This window comes from Schistocerca cancellata, chromosome 5 (assembly GCF_023864275.1).
Source record: "Schistocerca cancellata isolate TAMUIC-IGC-003103 chromosome 5, iqSchCanc2.1, whole genome shotgun sequence".
NCBI classification, from domain to species: domain Eukaryota; kingdom Metazoa; phylum Arthropoda; class Insecta; order Orthoptera; family Acrididae; genus Schistocerca; species Schistocerca cancellata.
Genome location: NC_064630.1, coordinates 664,269,316 through 664,289,749, shown reverse-complemented (window position 1 = coordinate 664,289,749; position 20,434 = coordinate 664,269,316). Strand labels below are relative to the sequence as shown.

The following is a 20,434-nucleotide window of genomic DNA, read 5'->3' as shown; positions in this document are numbered from 1 at the left end:
TCGTGCTTCGGTAGCTCAGTTGGTAGAGCACTTGCCCGCGAAAGGCAAAGGTCCCGAGTTCGAGTCTCGGTCGGGCACACAGTTTTAATCTGCCAGGAAGTTTCATATCAGCGCACACTCCGCTGCAGAGTGAAAATCTCATTCTGGAAACATCCCCCAGGCTGTGGCTAAGCCATGTCTCCGCTATATCCTTTCTTTCGGGAGTGCTAGTTCTGTAAGTTTCGCAGGAGAGCTTCTGTAAAGTTTGGAAGGTAGGAGACGAGATACTGGCAGAAGTAAAGCTGTGAGTACCGGGCGTGAGTCGTGCTTCGGTAGCTCAGTTGGTAGAGCACTTGCCCGCGAAAGGCAAAGGTCCCGAGTTCGAGTCTCGGTCGGGCACACAGTTTTAATCTGCCAGGAAGTTTCATATCAGCGCACACTCCGCTGCAGAGTGAAAATCTCATTCTGGAAACATCCCCCAGGCTGTGGCTAAGCCATGTCTCCGCTATATCCTTTCTTTCGGGAGTGCTAGTTCTGTAAGTTTCGCAGGAGAGCTTCTGTAAAGTTTGGAAGGTAGGAGACGAGATACTGGCAGAAGTAAAGCTGTGAGTACCGGGCGTGAGTCGTGCTTCGGTAGCTCAGTTGGTAGAGCACTTGCCCGCGAAAGGCAAAGGTCCCGAGTTCGAGTCTCGGTCGGGCACACAGTTTTAATCTGCCAGGAAGTTTCATATCAGCGCACACTCCGCTGCAGAGTGAAAATCTCATTCTGAGAATTACATTATCTGCAGAACGGAATGAACAGTCTGAGTTCCGAATATGGATTGCGAGTAAATCGAAGGAAGACTAAAGTAATGAGGAGTAGCACAAACGAGAACAACGAGAAACTTAACATCAAGATTGATAGTCACGAAACAGATGAAGTTAAGGCATTCTGCTACCTAGGCTGCAAAATAACCAATGACGGATGGAGGAAGGAGAACTTCAAAAGCAGACTAGCACTGGGAAAAAGGGCGTTCCTGGTTAAGAGAAGTCTACTAGTATGTGACATAGGCCTTAGTCACAGAAATAAATATCTGAGAATATACATTTGGAGCACAGCATTGTGTGGTAGTAAAACATGGACTGTGGGAAAATCGGAACAGACGAGAAGCGAAGAATTTGAGATGTGAAGCTACAGACGAATGTTGAAAATTAGTTGGACTGATAAGCCAAGGAATAAGGAGGTTCTGTGCAGAATCGGAGAAGAAAGGATATGTGGAAAACACTGACAAGGAGAAGGGACAGGATGATAGGACATCTGTTAAGACATCAGTGAATGACTTCCATTGTACCAGAGATTTGAATACATCCTGCAGATAAATGAGGATGTAGGTTGAAAGTGCTACTTTGACATGAAGAGGTTGGCAGAGGAGACAAATTCGTGGCAGGCCGCATCAAACCAGTCTGAAGAATGATGACTTAAAGAAAAAAAAGCATTTACGGTGAAACAAAGTACACATACAGCTCACGTCCATGCATTGCCTCCCCAAGCTCACGGCATACAGCTGGTTTTTATACATAGGGCCTCGACGGACTGTAGCCATGTGACCCTCTACAATGATACCATATGAGCAGTTCTCTAACATCTGTATTCAAATGTTCAAATGTGTGTGAAATCCTAAGGGACAAAACTGCTGAGGTAATTGGTCCCTAGTCTTACACACTGCTTAAATGTGAAACTTCTTGGAAGATTAAAAGTATGCGCCGGACCGACACTCGAACTCGGGACATTTGCCTTCCACGGGTAAGTGCTCTACCAACTGAGCTAACGAAGCACGACTCGCGCCCCGTCCTCACTGGCTGTGGCTAACCCATGTCTCCGCAATATCCTTTCTTCCAGGAGTGCTAGTTCTGCAAGGTTCGCAGGAGAGCTTCTGCGAAGTTTAGAAAGTAGGTGACGAGGTATTGGCGGAAGTAAATCTGTGAGAAGGGGCGTGAGTCGTGTTTGCGTAGCTCAGATGGTAGAGCATTTGCCCGCGAAAGGCAAAGGTCCCGAGTTCGAGTCTCGGTCCCGCACACAGCTTTAAACTGCCAGGAAGTTTCATATCAGCGATTTTGTTATTTCTGTTGGTGTCTATTTGTTTCCTGAACATATTATTTTATTCTAATACTTATGTCCTGATGCCTGAATCAAAATAGTCAAAAATGCACTTAATTTCCAGTTGAAATTTCCTGACAGCGATTATATCGGATGATTTGCAATATAGTTGGTTGGTCGATTGATTTGGGGGAGGGAACCAAACAGCAAGGTAATTGGTCTCGTAGCATTAGAGAAGGACAGGGAAGGAAGTCAGCCGTGCCCTGTCAAAGAAACCATCCCGCCATTTGCCTGAAGCGATTTAGGGAAATCACGGAGAACCTAAATCATGAAGGCCGGACGCGCATTTGAACCATCGTCCTCACGAATGCGAGTCCAGTGTGCCAACCACTGCGCCACCTCGCTCGGTAGCGATATTGTATGTTTACAGCTGTTTAATTGCTGCATTAACGTAAAATATAATCAGTAACAAACAGATAGCAACAGAAACAACGATACTGCGTGGAAGTCAGAACTTGAAAACGTATGTAAAATCATACTCTGCATTAGTATCTTACACGTAATACAACAAATGTTCGAAAATTTATAACATGTTCTAGTACAGACAACCTGATGATCGCTGTACAGCTGAAATAGGCCTATAGTTTAAATAAAAAATAGTCTCCATAGCAGCGTAACTGGTCATAAAAGTATATTACGTCCTTGAAAGACATTTATTACGCAGTATGCCCAGAAGATTACAAAAGTGTTGAAATTACGTTGTGAGATCAACGTCAACAAAACGTAATTGGGTGTAATCGAGTTAAATCAGGCGATGTCGGGTGTATAGTTTACGAAACGAGACTCCACCATAAGTAGCAGAACTGTCGTATAAAGCACCAAATCTGTTCTGAGGAATAATTATCAGTATCAGCTCTTACACAAATAACAAAATAAAGGATACAGCCACCCATAAAGTTAAAATAACAGCGAGCCATACAGTCGATCATGAATATACAAACTTAAATGCAATACTGCTAAAACCAGTTACGCTGCTATGTATACTATTTTTTATTTGAACTATAGACCAGTTTCAGCTATACAGAGATCATCAGGTTATCTGTATTAGAACATGTTATAAATTTTCGTACATTTGTCGTATAACATGTAAGTTACCAATGCAGAAAATGATTTTACGTAAGTTTTCAAGTTCTGACTTCCACGCAGTATCGTAGTTTCTGTTGCTATCTGTTTGTTACTGATTATATTTTACGTTAATATAGGAATAATAATTAAACGGCTGTAAACGTACAATATCGCTACCGACCGAGATGGTGCTGTAGTTGGCATATAGGCCAAACAGGAACAAATAACAACATAAGTTTCTGGGAACACATGAATGTTCGTCGTTTAAAAAACATAAACAAACCCAAATTTGCCTTACATGTAGCTGAAGATGAACATGAAGTGACAGCCATAGCGCACAAATTACCAAGACACGACCTGGCCAACAAAGGAGAAAGAGTGAACTTACTTGTAGAAATTTAAATTCACTCTCTCAAATGGGCATCCCCAAATGACATCCTGAATGACCAAACAAAGTTACCCAACAAAATTTTCCAAAGATTGCCCATTATTTACTTATATAGCAATACACCAAGTACAGTTGTGGAAAAACATAATAATAATAAATAAATATACCATATGTTTCTGTTGTCAATCCAATGTGAGGTTATGCTCATACACCCTGTGAGTCCATTGCTCTGGCTTTATTGACTTTAAACGTCACTCCAACCGTTGGTATGATATATAGGCTAATATTAATTCTTTTATATAAAATGTATTACATTTTTAGTAATATTGAATGCAATTTAATAAACCAGTGAACCCTACACTTATTAAATAACCCTACATAACAGTCACCACATTCACGATAACGAATTCTCATTTTTTTAGAAATGGTAGTTGAGGAATTTGTAAGTATATAATTTAAACCATAAATACAATTTTCCGATGCAAGCAAAGATGTCACCTAGCAATATCGCGGATGCTGCGCTGTTTTTGTGTAACATGCAAATGAAAAATCTTCTGTGTCATCTATATACACTCCTGGAAATTGAAATAAGAACACCGTGAATTCATTGTCCCAGGAAGGGGAAACTTTATTGACACATTCCTGGGGTCAGATACATCACATGATCACACTGACAGAACCACAGGCACATAGACACAGGCAACAGAGCATGCACAATGTCGGCACTAGTACAGTGTATATCCACCTTTCGCAGCATTGCAGGCTGCTATTCTCCCATGGAGACGATCGTAGAGATGCTGGATGTAGTCCTGTGGAACAGCTTGCCATGCCATTTCCACCTGGCGCCTCAGTTGGACCAGCGTTCGTGCTGGACGTGCAGACCGCGTGAGACGACGCTTCATCCAGTCCAAAACATGCTCAATGGGGAACAGATTCGGAGATCTTGCTGGCCAGAGTAGTTGACTTACACCTTCTAGAGCACGTTGGGTGGCACAGGATACATGCGGACGTGCATTGTCCTGTTGGAACAGCAAGTTCCCTTGCCGGTCTAGGAATGGTAGAACGATGGGTTCGATGACGGTTTGGATGTACCGTGCACTATTCAGTGTCCCCTCGACGATCACCAGTGGTGTACGGCCAGTGTAGGAGATCGCTCCCCATACCATGATGCCGGGTGTTGGCCCTGTGTGCCTCGGTCGTATGCAGTCCTGATTGTGGCGCTCACCTGCACGGCGCCAAACACGCATACGACCATCATTGGCACCAAGGCAGAAGCGACTCTCATCGCTGAAGACGACACGTCTCCATTCGTCCCTCCATTCACGCCTGTCGCGAGACCACTGGAGGCGGGCTGCACGATGTTGGGGCGTGAGCGGAAGACGGCCTAACGGTGTGCGGGACCGTAGCCCAGCTTCATGGAGACGGTTGCGAATGGTCCTCGCCGATACCCCAGGAGCAACAGTGTCCCTAATTTGCTGGGAAGTGGCGGTGCGGTCCCCTACGGCACTGCGTAGGATCCTACGGTCTTGGCGTGCATCCGTGCGTCGCTGCGGTCCGGTCCCACGTCGACGGGGACGTGCACCTTCCGCCGACCACTGGCGACAACATCGATGTACTGTGGAGACCTCACGCCCCACGTGTTGAGCAATTCGGCGGTACGTCCACCCGGCCTCCCGCATGCCCACTAGACGCCCTCGCTCAAAGTCCGTCAACTGCACATACGGTTCACGTCCACGCTGTCGCTGCATGCTACCAGTGTTAAAGACTGCGATGGAGCTCCGTATGCCACGGCAAACTGGCTGACACTGACGGCGGCGGTGCACAAATGCTGCGCAGCTAGCGCCATTCGACGGCCAACACCGCGGTTCCTGGTGTGTCCGCTGTGCCGTGCGTGTGATCATTGCTTGTACAGCCCTCTCGCAGTGTCCGGAGCAAGTATGGTGGGTCTGACACACCGGTGTCAATGTGTTCCTTTTTCCATTTCCAGGAGTGTAACTGCGAAAATCGAAACAACAAGCAGAGGATAAAGTAATTATATGCATCTAGTAACATAACCGTAAATATACAACTCATGAAGTGTAGCAGCTAAACAAAGCTGTTATTTTGGACAGCTGTTATTTTGGACAGACCAGTTGCAGCATCCAAACTGCTTTCGATGTTTTAATGATGAGCTAAATGAAGACTGTAATATATAACACGTCACCTGAAGGCGTGTGAAACCCGAAAACGCGTACTGGCATCAACAAAAATATGTAAGACGGTGGCAGGTTACTGTACTACTTAACTAGTGGTAGATTAGTTTTGCTATTTTGGCAGCAAAATAAGTGATTATGGTAGCAGTAGAGAGGATGCAAAGGGCAGACTGGCAAGAGTATAAAAAATGTACCTATCTGAAACAGTGAAGTTTGGTAAAATCGAATATAAATTAGTGTGTTAGGAAGATTTTTAATGAATATACCTGTTTTGAATGTTGCGTTATATGGAAGCGGAGAATGGAAGTTAAGCAGTTCAGAGCAGTACAGAATAGAATCCTTTGAAGTGTGTTGCTACAGAAGAGCACTGAAGATCTAATAAGTAAGGAGGTACTTAATCGAACTAAGCAGAAAAAATTTGTGGCACAAAGCGATTAAGAGAAGGGGAAACAGTCTGCTCATGAAGGGATCGCCAGTTTGGTAACGGGGGTGTGCGTGCGCGCACGTGTGTGTGTGTGTGTGTGTGTGTGTGTGTGTGTGTGTGTGTATGCGTGTTTTTGTCGACCGCTTTTATGGAACCAAAATTGTAAGGTGGGCTAACGCGGAGACGTGACATAATGGCGAGAAGGACACATCGTGTTTGTTCTTGCCTGTGACCACAGCGAGGTCATCAAACACGACGAGAAGCAGGTCGTTCGAGGATGTCAGCGTGTCTTCGATTAGTACCACAGGTCCACTGCAAGCGAACGAGAATGTCTCCCATGGCATAATAGTGCTCCCACCAGCCTACATCCGTGGCGGGCTGCAGATCCGCAGTTCACCTCAGTGACGGCGTTTGAAGAGACGACCATCCCCCTAACGTAGCAAAAATGTGATTCCCCGAATAGTCGACAGGTTTCAACTGAGGGATGGTCGAATCCCGATGGTCCCGTGCCCACTGCAATGGTAAGTGACGATGTCGTTGGGTCAACTTGTGAGCAGGTATGGTTAGTCTGGTGCGGAGCTATATATATATATATATACATATACATATATATATATATATATATATATATATATATATATATATATATATATATATATACGATGAACGATGTGCTCCGAAACACTTGTTCGTGAACCAGCATTGTGCTCTTTCGGCAGATGTGCCACATATCACCATCTATCCTACTTAACAGAGCAGACAAGCCTTCAAACCCCACGTTCTATGATGAGTCGTGGACATCCAACCATTCAGCGCCTATTGGTAGTGTCATTGCCCTTCTAACACCTCCAGTATATGCTCACGACAGTAGCACGTGAACATTCGACCAGCTTCGCTGTTTTGCAGCTACTTCCATCACAGGCTCTACGTAACAATAAACTGTCGTTTGTCAAAGTGGCTTATGTCAGAGGAATTCCACACTTGCAGCCGATATCTTCGCTAATGTGATCCCCCGTCCGTGTCTGCTCCACTTACACATTTTTGTTGCCACGTCGCGTGCCTGCAACGCGACGAGGCGGCATCCAACGTCGTGAGGGGCAGTGGTAGTAATGTTTTGTCTTATCAGTGTACGTGCTTCGCTATCTGCCCCAAACATGGTAATGTTCACACATATGACTGCTGTGTACGTCAGAGGGAATCGTTTAGAAACTTGTGGAGTAGACCCGCCATGAAATTGGGGAGACAATTCAGTAGTCGTCTGGACGCTAACCCAGTGACGTTTATTGCCAGGCTGAGAAATTGGATTAGTTGGAGAATGTCGAGAGAGTAGCGTTACCGAGAAGACAGACTCTGGTTCGTGGGATCGAAGGCAGCTGACTAGTAGAGCTGTCGTCTATCAGTGTGCACTGAGTTCGAGCAACTCCATTCAGTAGTGCAAGGAGTATACTTCCATTGGACTTAGTTATTCGGTGTTTCATCGAAACCGGGTTTCCTTGAGAGTTACACCGAGTTCTGTGTCTCTGAAGACCCTTTCTAACCCCCTTTCAGCTTGCCCGAGGGCAACTCGAACCTCCGGCGGGAGGAGGCCGCCCAATCCGTGAGTGGCGCCTCAAACCGCACGGCCACTCCGCGCGGTGATCTGTATACAGGCCCTCACAAGTGCTACAGTGCGAGGCCCAAATTTTCTCTCTCATTGTTACTTTCATTATCACTTATTTACAAGACATATTCATGAGTATAATCTGAGGCAGAAATATTTAGGTATGGCCATGACAGTCTACACTCTAGCACAGTTTATTTATGGAACACCGTAACTAGTTTCTTTATTAGTCACTGACCAGTATGGAAACAACTAAACGCAGGCACGGTATACAGTTTCTCTGTGCATCGTTTTGCAACTTCAAAACACTTCTTATTTGTCCGAAGCAGTACACAGATAAGTTGAAGCAACCATGCCACCCCATGCTGACACAGTGACCGGTACTACCACATACAGCTTTGATTTATAGCATGTACTGGGTTTGTGGGTGACCTAAAATTTTACAGAATCGCTAGATGAGGCGATGCCTCCTTTTGTGACTGGAGTGTACGTTTGCCTCCACAACGTCTCAGCACCGATTAGTGAAACATACTTTTATTTTCAAGTAATTTATTCAGTGGACGATGCATTTTTTTCGCATCACTACTAATTATTGTTTCATATTTTATTCTCTGAAAAATGCTGTAGATGCACATTTAATCAATAATTGCTTCGAATGGATCATAGGTGTATTTTTACGTCCTTTCCTTTCTTATAGAACACGTCATACGCATTGGGGAGTCACTCACCAGTGTTTTACTTACTATGCAGCTAATAATGCACCTGATGCATTTACACTGCGTGTTTTATTTTTATTTCGTTACATCATCCTTTCTCTAAGATGGGAGATCATCTAGTTGATTGGAGTGATAATATTTAGTCTCTCGTTTCCACTCAGACCAGAACACAACTTACTACCTACAGTCTTCTCGTTAACTACACTTAGTACGGCAGTGCCACTCCTTCATTTACTGAAAGGTAGATGCAGCAGATTACTAACTCGTGGAATAACTCTTAACAAGCACCCACACGTGCAGAAACTAGTCTCATGAAAGGAGAAAAGAAATGAAAGTTCTAATCACGGAGCTTACGAAACTACAAAATGGAAATAAAATTCATTTATTTGAGACTTACGCCCAGAGTTCTATACCATCTCTCATTTACTTATCGGTCCACGAAGATAAGTCTGACATATTGGTATAAAGTTACTCCTGTCTGGCATTTTAAAGCCATAACTTTGTTCCTTCACATACGTATATATCAGATAATATCTTAATGACTATACTGGTGTAAGACTGCTTATTTACTATCTGAAAATAGGCATATGCACATTCACAAAAATTTGTGGAAGTAAAATATAGTCCAATTATCTCGTACTATTCAAAATTCTGCACTTTCTTCACAATTTTAGACACAAGTATTTTTGAAACATACACTCCTGAAAATGGAAAAAAGAACACATTGACACCGGTGTGTCAGACCCACCATACTTGCTCCGGACACTGCGAGAGGGCTGTACAAGCAATGATCACACGCACGGCACAGCGGACACACCAGGAACCGCGGTGTTGGCCGTCGAATGGCGCTAGCTGCGCAGCATTTGTGCACCGCCGCCGTCAGTGTCAGCCAGTTTGCCGTGGCATACGGAGCTCCATCGCAGTCTTTAACACTGGTAGCATGCCACGACAGCGTGGACGTGAACCGTATGTGCAGTTGACGGACTTTGAGCGAGGGCGTCTAGTGGGCATGCGGGAGGCCGGGTGGACGTACCGCCGAATTGCTCAACACGTGGGGCATGAGGTCTCCACAGTACATCGATGTTGTCGCCAGTGGTCGGCGGAAGGTGCACGTGCCCGTCGACCTGGGACCGGACCGCAGCGACGCACGGATGCACGCCAAGACCGTAGGATCCTACGCAGTGCCGTAGGGGACCGCACCGCCACTTCCCAGCAAATTAGAGACACTGTTGCTCCTGGGGTATCGGCGAGGACCATTCGCAACCGTCTCCATGAAGCTGGGCTACGGTCCCGCACACCGTTAGGCCGTCTTCCGCTCACGCCCCAACATCGTGCAGCCCGCCTCCAGTGGTCTCGCGACAGGCGTGAATGGAGGGACGAATGGAGACGTGTCGTCTTCAGCGATGAGAGTCGCTTCTGCCTTGGTGCCAATGATGGTCGTATGCGTGTTTGGCGCCGTGCAGGTGAGCGCCACAATCAGGACTGCATACGACCGAGGCACACAGGGCCAACACCCAGCATCATGGTGTGGGGAGCGATCTCCTACACTGGCCGTACACCACTGGTGATCGTCGAGGGGACACTGAATAGTGCACGGTACATCCAAACCGTCATCGAACCCATCGTTCTACCATTCCTAGACCGGCAAGGGAACTTGCTGTTCCAACAGGACAATGCACGTCCGCATGTATCCTGTGCCACCCAACGTGCTCTAGAAGGTGTAAGTCAACTACCCTGGCCAGCAAGATCTCCGGATCTGTCCCCCATTGAGCATGTTTGGGACTGGATGAAGCGTCGTCTCACGCGGTCTGCACGTCCAGCACGAACGCTGGTCCAACTGAGGCGCCAGGTGGAAATGGCATGGCAAGCCGTTCCACAGGACTACATCCAGCATCTCTACGATCGTCTCCATGGGAGAATAGCAGCCTGCATTGCTGCGAAAGGTGGATATACACTGTACTAGTGCCGACATTGTGCATGCTCTGTTGCCTGTGTCTATGTGCCTGTGGTTCTGTCAGTGTGATCATGTGATGTATCTGACCCCAGGAATGTGTCAATAAAGTTTCCCCTTCCTGGGACAATGAATTCACGGTGTTCTTATTTCAATTTCCAGTAGTGTATTAAGTATTATATTATGATTTATCAATTAACACTAATGGATTAATGTCTTATTGTCTACTACGTACAGGACCGAAGGTTAGATCATCCGTTCAAAGAATCTCTATATCATTTCATCAGACCTTTTTGTGGCCAAGATGTTCATCAGTATGCGGTCATTTTGAGTTCATGCTCCAAAGTTTTACAGTTTAATTCTCTAATATGAGAACAGTTCATTCCTAGTAATTTTGGTGATTAAAGTCTCTTTATCTCTTCATTATACTGTTAACACAACTAGTTTATGGTCAAAGTTCTTTACAAGTGCTTTTACAGGTCCCATTCATTAATAAGAGGTATTTGCTTACATACTAAAGAAAGAAATGCCCAGATAAATGATTAGATTGCATTTCGTTAGTTAAACAGTTTCCACAATATTTAATTTTATACTCTTTATATCATTAAGTGAAAAGTTCACTTTGATCTATAGAATACCAATGGAACATTTTCACACAAAGATTGTGCATAAACAGTGCTTGAGAATTATAATCAAGGCTTCATGCTATACAAACTTATTCTGTTAATTAGCAGAGTTCAATTTCTATTTCTATGGCCGTATGCCATGGCATTCCTGATTCATCCAGATCTCAGAGATTACAGCTACTTATTCTTTGGATAAAGTAAATGGTATTGCTCTTTTTTCTTTTTTTTTTTTAGATGTGTCAGCATTTGATTTATCACATTCATGATTATTGAACTAAGATGTTACACATTTGCTTACTTGCCCATCAAATTCTATTTCATATGGAAGTCTGATTTTGTCATTCCCTCCAAAAACGCCACACTCCCGACCAGAGTACACCTAGTTACTTATTTCAACCGTGTCAATAGACTCTGATTCCGTTTTATGAATCTATCCTAAAATTGCCGTGGTCACAATGCCTATCCTTGTACATTACAACAAGTGCATACCTACTGAATAACAGTAACTAGCTACTGAAACAGAATTAATAATAGCATAACGAAATATAACTAGAGTATCTCAGAGGTAAAACAGGACGTTATTCATTCCGTAACCGTAACACCATAGTTGTACGCTTTTATTTTACCTTAGTTCAGTCATAGTTTGAGTTTATTCAGTGGTGCCTAAGCGAGTAAATAACAAAGTGTTATTCCTAAGCCTGTCGTTTGTTTTCAGCTTTTAGCGACTTACATGTACGTGAGGAAAGTATTTTTTAAGGCGTCGGTGCGAATAAAGTTCATTAATCTTTTCGATTGTTGGATAGGTTAACAACTAGGGCAGAAGTACGGTAACCCTTTGGATTTCCGTCAAGGAGTTTCTTAGTACAAGGTGAGCTGCATTCTGCGAATCGATATTACGCATCGGTAATGTCATTACTTGCGTCACGGGACTGATGTTTCTGGCTTGTGGCGTACCGCGACAGCAAAACCTTGCGTGTAGTTGCGAAAATGACTCGCTCTGTAACTACTGTAATTCTTCTCAGTCTTATTATTTGTCGTAGATGTGAATATTAGAAACTGCCTGTATTTTAAAAGACTTCCGCCTAATAAAACCTAAGATAGAGTGAGCTCTCCTAGTTATGGTATTTTATGGCAGCTGGTTACTACAGCGCATCTAATCAACAGAAGTATTTTCACTGGGCACTTAACTATGACAAACAACACAAGTCTCAGCTACCTGAGCTGCGTGGCTGTCTAATTTCTAACCCTTTTCCTTATGTTTAAAATCTTTGTTCTGTTACCTATCTGATAATTAAGGTGAGCTTGAACACTGTCTCGCCATTTAGGCAAATCCTGAGCCAAAGCTTTTGTATGTAACCTAATTCAGTTTTAACAGCCTGAGCTGCAGAGCTCTTTTCGGAATACACTTCACTAATAGTTTGCTGCACAGTTTTCTTTAATTCTGTTTCTAATCTTTCTGTAATTTGATCGTCCTTTTCGTTTAAAAAATCCATGTAATTATCTTTCGTGATCAGTGGAGAGATCTCCAGCTTAGGTTACTACCTGTAGCGGGATGAATTTCAAAGTTGCACAGTACTAAGATTTTCAGTTCATTTCTATATAGGTTCAGGAATACCTCCAATGATGTTTTTCAAGTCTGAAATCTCGTTGGTTATGGTTTCTAGATCGGTCCGCCACACTTCAGCTACGTTACTAGCAACCTCGGGTTCTGTTTTCACCTTTGAAATGCTCTGTTTGATTCCTAACCTGGTCAATTATTTCCGCAACCTGGTTGGATAAGCTATCTTGTTGCTTCTTCATAGAAGTGAAGTAATTAGTCATGGTTTCTTCCCTTTTATTCACAGTGTCCATATTTTTGTAAAAGTGATGTAATAGGATCTGGTTCCGCTCTAACAGGGCCAGCTACTAGTCTCGCCTGTAGCCTGCTACGTAATTTCACTCGTTGCAGCTACCATGTTATTAAAATTCGCGATGGCGAATTCACCCTCTAATACCTGATCCGATTCAGTTTCTGGATTTGAAAAAACCTCCTGACTGAATTTTCTCCTCGTTAATACCAAATTAAGGTGCAATACTACAGCTGATCTTAGTGCAGGGAATATGTAAACAGCTGAAAGATGGTATCTGCGTACAGCGCATCATCACAGGTAAAATAAGATATTTTCTTTAAAACAACTGCAGTTCATTACTGCAAGCTGTACGCACTTAACTACGTATATCTGCCATCTTGTGGGCCTTTTTACAAACTTTATGCCGCCTGCTGTGGCCGAGCGGTTCTAGGCCTTTCAGTCCGGAACCGCGCTGCTGCTACGGCCGCAGGTTCGAATCCTGCCTCGGGCATGGATGTGTGTGATGTCCTAAGGTTAGTTAGGTTTAAGTAGTTCTAAGTCTAGGGGACTGATGACCTTAGATGTTATGTCCCATAGTGCTTAGAACCATTTTTTCTACGCAGTTACTACAGTTCATAGTTATTTCTGCGAGACGGCTGCAGTGGCGACTAAACAGGTTTCGCCCAAGCTGGTTATTTTCGTTCACACAATAAGACTCACAAAATTTCCGTTTGGTAACCTGTCAATAGTATGTTAATGAGACTGGTGGTGTCATAAAAGATAATGAGACGATGCTTGAACAAAAATGAGTAACTATTTTCACTTAATAGGAACTTACACTGAAAATTGTGCTTAACAGATCATGGCTAGGTGGAGGAAATGTAACAAAGGAAGTGAATAAAGTAACATGTCAGACAAAAGATGGAGATTACGTTACAAAGATAACATAGATACGGAAAATATATCTCCAAATGTCAAACATTATGGATTCAGGTTTTCATCATCACCAATGGCACAGTTGGCAAGTAGTCTATTATCTTTACCATTAAAAAACGCCATTTTGCTAAAACAAAAACAAAAAATAAGAAAAGAAATAAAAAAGACAAGAGAAATACTATTATATCGCTATAGACGCTACAAATGCTTCTGACAATACGCGGCATATCCACGATCTCATTTTTTTCTGTCAAACACGTAACAGTGAACGGATTGTCAATCCTAGTGGGAGTAGGAGAAGCGAACGTGTGGAAAATATTGAGACAGCTGAAGTTGAAAAATGTTTGCTCCACGTGGGTTCCGATAAGGTTTTTGGAAACCCACAAGCAATCACGGAAGACAGTGTGCAGCGAACTTTGAGAACAGGACGAGTAGTCTAGAGGTGACTGCCATGCAAGATTTATGACAGAAGAAGAAACTAGGTTGCCTTGTGAAAGCTGCTAAGGCTAAAGTCATACTTGCTGATCCGGACTTCACCTGGGCAAATATACGGGGCTTGTAGTTCGACGGTGGCGTAATGCAATTGAAGTGGGATGTCATTCTTTTTCTCTCACGAATGCATCACAATGTAAAAATATCAACGGCATGGTAAATAAAGTGGACGTCTGAATAAAAGTCCCAGCGATGTATAGAGTTTGGGTGCACTCGTTTATTCATGTACGAAAGGTAGACACATTTACTTCACATCAGTTCATAGTTTTAAAGCTATTTGCACAGTCATTTATCAACTTGTTCATCAATTTTTATCTGTGGAGTGGAAGATGTTTCCTGCAGTCTGGATCTAATTCAGTCAACTGGTCGCCAAATAGCTATTGTGAAGTAGTGCGAATGGGTCACAATTTTATGGAAGGGACATTTTCAGGAAACACTGAAAATATGAAATTCACTGTTAGAAAACTTGCCCGTCCCATATACTAAAACTACACAACATTTGAAAAAAAATTAAAACTTGATGTTTTTTCCTGTTTCACATGCTATATATTTTGCCTATCATTGCACTACGACATTGGTGATACGATCCGTGGCCTGTAACGATGTGTGGCAGTACTCGTGCTGGCTGGAAGCGATCCTCTCCCTGCACTTCCACATTAGCTTGAAGAAGCCAGTGAAACCTTGTACTAGCTGTAGTATAATTATAAGGGACATGTAGCCAGAGTTTCTTCAAAGTCGCTGACTCGTTATTGCTGCCAATCCTTTCAAGTATATGCAGGGCATGTCGAGACCCTTCTGTCATTGCAAATGCAAAGGGTGTGCACACAGTAGCACATTGCAAACAGTAGCTCGTATGATTTTGTGTACCGTTGTGAGACTAATGAGTACGCTGCTGTACATTCTTTGTTAAATATGTCCATCTGCGCTTCCTCTAAGCGATGGATCCGTACAAAGCACCAAGTGCATTAATGCACATCGTCGATGCCCCACAGTACGTGTCTAACTCCGGTAGAGGTTACTTGTAAATGACTGCGGGTGGGCTAGCTGCTGCATAATCAACTATTTGTGGTTTTTAACAATTTCTTTGAACTTTGGTTCACGGCCAACACAGAAGTTGCAAGTGACTCCCTTATTTCTTTATTTGACTGTTATTACTGGGTGAAGGTCACACACAGTCAACGTATTTAGGCCACTTTCGCCATTTTCAAGTGAAGGCAACATTTCAGTCAGATGACGTTTTTTTCTGAGTTACCTGCATCTATTGATCCTTGGCAAATGGACAAAGCGGTCAATCGAGTGATTTTGTGATACACACAGGCTTTTATAACCAAGTAAAAGTAGAGTGACATCACACATTGTTCCTGGCTCGTTTCAAATGTACCACACGTTAGCTGCGGCAACAGCAATGTTTTTCTCATCTGCCATACTCTTGATCTTGATACATAATGAACGAGTTGCCTGGAAAGCCAAATACACCACTCATTTGTTGATACTGAAGAGAACATCTTTTGTGGTCTTTTGTGGTATCGCAAGGGCATCTGCACATTTTACTACTCACTCTTTTCACTGGAGACAGTATGGAACTTTGCTATACCTCACTCTTAGGACCCTCCTAGGCTCTAGGATATTATTCTTCACAGTTGTTGACAATATAGAATGTTTAGTTAAATGGGTCATCTAGAGACCTGCATTTTCATAAAACGTACAGGTGAGTTCGCCGAGCAGTGTACCATATGACTGACCTCTCGGATTTTACCCAGAAACCTAATACTGGTAGTTAGACAACCAACGTCTGATAACTCGACTTCCCCGTTCTCAATGACGACCAGTATTTTTTCGTAGACATGGAACTCTGCCTAATCACAAAAATGATTTGAGGAGCACGGGCCAGCCGGAGTGGCCGAGCGGTTCTAGATGCTTCAGTCTGGAACCTGCATTTTCATAAAACGTACAGGTGAGTTCGCCGACCAGTGTACCATATGACTGACCTCTCGGATTTTACCCAGAAACCTAATACTCGTAGTTAGACAACCAACGTCTGATAACTCGACTTCCCCGTTCTCAATGACGACCAGTATTTTTTCGTAGACATGGAACTCTGCCTAATCACAAAAATGATTTGAGGAGCACGGGCCAGCCGGAGTGGCCGAGCGGTTCTAGATGCTTCAGTCTGGAACCGCGCGACCGTTACGGTCGCAGGTTCGAATCCTGCCTCGGGCATGGATGTGTGTGATGTCCTTAGGTTAGTTAGGTTTAAGTAATTCTAAGTTCTAGGGGACTGATGACCTTAGATGTTAAGTCCCATAGTGCTCAGAGCCATTTGAGGAACACGGTCGTGAAAGGAGTGATCTGTCAAGACTTCGCTCATATTCCGCTCTTTTCTCCGTATCGGGCACGGATGGAGCAGCAAATGAGCAGTGTTCTTCACAGAGGAACCATCCAGGATTTTCACATAGCCGATCGATGTAAACCACAAACTGGGACTGATTTACCATCTAAAAGTAATCGAATCCTGGTTGGTAACGACTGCACCACCGTGCTCTGTGGAAGGCAGTACCATACTGTCATTTCCTCCAGCTGTTTATGGTGAACAGATAGATTGTTGAAACGTGAAGGCGTCGAACTGGAATAGGAATTTACTCAATATATTTCTCTTTTACAGGCAATCAAAATTCCCTTTTTTATTACACTTGTTAATGTTTTAAAAGAGTTAGCCCTCACGTTGGAAGAGCTACTTTCTCAAAATTTCTATGACAGTTCTTGTCCATGACTACCTTTTTCCTTATGCATATTTAAATATTGAACTCTATACAACAGAGCCCCCGTTGTCAATCTCTCTCACGCACATATACAGAGGCTGGATAAAATATGGAAACACAAAAACGTAACACACTACCATGCCTAATACAGCTCATGAAAAACCGTTGCCATTGAAAACAGCTACCAATCATCTCAGAATAGATAAATGCATTTCCTGTTTGGTTTTCAAGGGAATCTTATACCATTCTGCTAGCAAAATAATGGGAAGTTCACATAACGATTATGGTGAATATCGATCATGCTACCTTCTATCCAAAGTAAACCACAAAGAATCACAATATTGAGATCTGGTGACTGTGGTGGCCATTTGAGATACGACTGTTCATCCTCGTGCTCATAAAACCGGTCCTGGACGATGCAGGCAGTCTGAACGAGGGCTCTGTCGTCTTGGAACACAGTATCACCACTAAGGAACAAGCATTCTACTGTGGGATGGACCTGATCAGCCCAAATGGTCACATAATCTTGGATGTGCTGCAACCTTGCAGAGTACCCTTGGGGCCGATGGAATACCTCGATTGGCTGACGATTCACATTTGGGACACAAACTCTGACGAAATGATTGCTTTCGATAGCTCCATAGCCCAGGCATAGTGGCTTCAATACCCCGTTTTCCAGTTACAGGCATTTGCATTACAGATGAAATGTTTTGGAATTCCAGATTGCTCTGCAGTTCCCTGCTTATGGATCTCCCTTCGCATTGTTTTGTCGCTGGCAAGGTTCTCCAGCGCGACATTCTGTTCTAAAGTGATATTTGCAGCTGTAGTCCTCTTTTTTTTTGTCACTGTCCTCTTCGCTGGCCGTCTGTCATGATGACTCAGCACACACTTTCGATGATGTTTCTTTTTCCTGCATCCTTGAATGTGTTAAAAACTTTCAGTAAGATGCCTCTTGAAACGCCCAACACTTCGTCTCCCTTGTTTACAGAAGGCATCAGCCATATGAACACCAACAATTTTGTCACGTCCGAATTCACATAGGTTCAACGTAACGCACTTAAAATAACATAGAACAATGTTCTGATCACGACTTACACTTGCAGCGTATTGTGAACATTGCACAGGTACCATTCGTGATCAAAGGCAACAGCGCAACCTGCACGTTCAACGTGCATCTGCATTTATACCTAAGCATGCATTTTTCGTGGTGTTTTCATATTTTTCTCCAACGCCTTGTAGGTCTATAAGTATGAATTAGCTAAGCTTTAATTATATTTTAAGGGGTTAAGTCTACTTCTCTATGTCATTGAAAAATTTGCGTGTGCTTGAGTAAACTTCAGCAATGTCATATGAAGAACATATTTTCAATTAAAACTAATCCTCAGGTTTCCTTTGTAAGTATTCTATACACACGAATGTCCATACCGTCGGTTGTCAGGCACCTGGGAAACAGCAGAAACAGTGCTGTTTGCTTTCTCACAAATTTATTAGTATTTGATCCACGTTTAAAGTCCTTTCCTTCCAAACCACTATTGATCTCCAACAACCGTTTTCTGATTACGAAGGAGATGGTCCGTAACAGTCGATTTGACTGCGCTTTCTGTAATAACTAAGCAAACACGCAGCTCTAGTGGAAAACCTCTAAATGGAAAGGAGGAGCGGATTTCGTTTCGTTTATCTCTGAGATATCTCATGAGAAGTTCTTGAATAACCAGTAAGTGACCTACGTTCTCTGCGTCGAGTGGATACTACCGACACTAAATCCTACTATTAAAAATGAAGGCTGAATGGAAAATATCTGGATCTCTGAAGAACTTCTTGTTACTCTGCAGAATAGCAGGTGTGATGCCAGTGTCATACAGCCTGTCTGATAAGAAATTTAAAGTTTCTCTTCCAGCGCGAATCTACAGCACTGCTTTGAGTTTGTTGTTCCTCGTCATGTCTATTAACTCTGTGTTTGTGGTTATGCCTTCGTCATACAGGGATGTGTTTGATATGGCTAAATATGCCGATGCTGTCAACTTAGCTCTGGGCACAGTAGCAGCCGTAGTTTCTCTCGCTCGTAGTGCTGCTTTGAAACAAGAAAGTGTCGATTCCTTCAGCGAGAAAATCACTGCAGTGGATTCTATTCTATTCGCAAGGTACAACAAGGAATGGGAATTTGCTACTTTGCTTTTGTCCTTTCAATTAATTATTGTAGCAGTGTGCTGGCTGGTGTTTTATGGCTTTATACTGTACTTCCTTGTGAATCAGACGGGTCTCGAGTTCTTGCTACCTGGCTTCTATATGCATATCATAAGAACACTTACCGTCTTACAGTTCAGCGACATCAATATACTTTTAGCAAGAAGATTTAGAGCCGTTAACAACTGGCTTATCTATTCATTCAAGATCGATGATGAGAAAAAACTCGATTCCGGCATACTGGGAACACTTGAAGATTTGTATCGTCACAATGGTAATGGACAACCCTGGACTGACTCGTTAGCGATCTTTGCTGAATATCACTTTATGCCAGAAAGTACGCACAGACTGGTAATACAGGACAGACTTAAAAGAAATGCGGCTCTTGGAGATACTACACGCCTTACGAGTGTCAGAGTGATGCATTTTATCCTATGTGACGTCAGTAAGAGCGTCAGCAATGCGTATGGCGTCCAGAACCTTCTGGAAGTGGTGAGCTGTTTTGTGAGCACAGTTATATATCTATACATGACGCTGGTTACTTTGCTTAACATAAAGGACGTCTGGTTGGGACACTCCAAGTTAGGTGTGGTGATGATGTACTCTGTGTGGGGTCTCTACCAGCTGTTACGGGTCGCCCTTATATCCTGGTCTGCGAGCGCTGTGGCGAAAGAGGCAACTAGGACAGAACAGCTGGCACTGAAGCTGCAGCTGCTGGCTCGCGACAGAGTGCGCGTGTTACAGCTGCTGGCAACGCAGGCGGCTCGCGTCCGTCCCAGCTACACTGCAGCTGGGTTCTTCACTCTGGATCTGCCACTGCTGTACACGTTCTCTGGCGGGGTCGCAGCTTACCTCGCCATCCTGGTGCAGTTCAGTTTGTCCGACGCCTACCAGCAGCGCAGTTTTGCTAACGTATCCACTGTTGCCAAAATTTAATATTGTAGTGTTGTGGTGATTTACTTATACATTCTGAATACGTATTGGGTATTCAGCCAAGTGTTATCGTCTAAAACGAGCGATGTTACTGCAAGCCGACTTCTTCCCATCTTCAGGCGTTCCTGACGACTGGGTGATATCTGCTGGGAACCGCCTTTCTGGCCACATGGACGACATCACCTACAAGACTTTCTGCAACGCCTGAATTTTGCGCACTGGA

General features: G+C 43.6%; 1 protein-coding gene across 1 annotated transcript; it reads left to right on the top strand.

The window, feature by feature from the left end:
* The first annotated feature begins 19,032 nt into the window (after positions 1–19,032).
* On the top strand, positions 19,033–20,214 carry LOC126188752 (putative gustatory receptor 28a). Its single transcript, XM_049930362.1, has one exon. The coding sequence runs from the start codon at positions 19,033–19,035 to the stop codon at positions 20,212–20,214; it is 1,182 nt and encodes a 393-aa protein (XP_049786319.1).
* Positions 20,215–20,434: the final 220 nt, after the last annotated feature.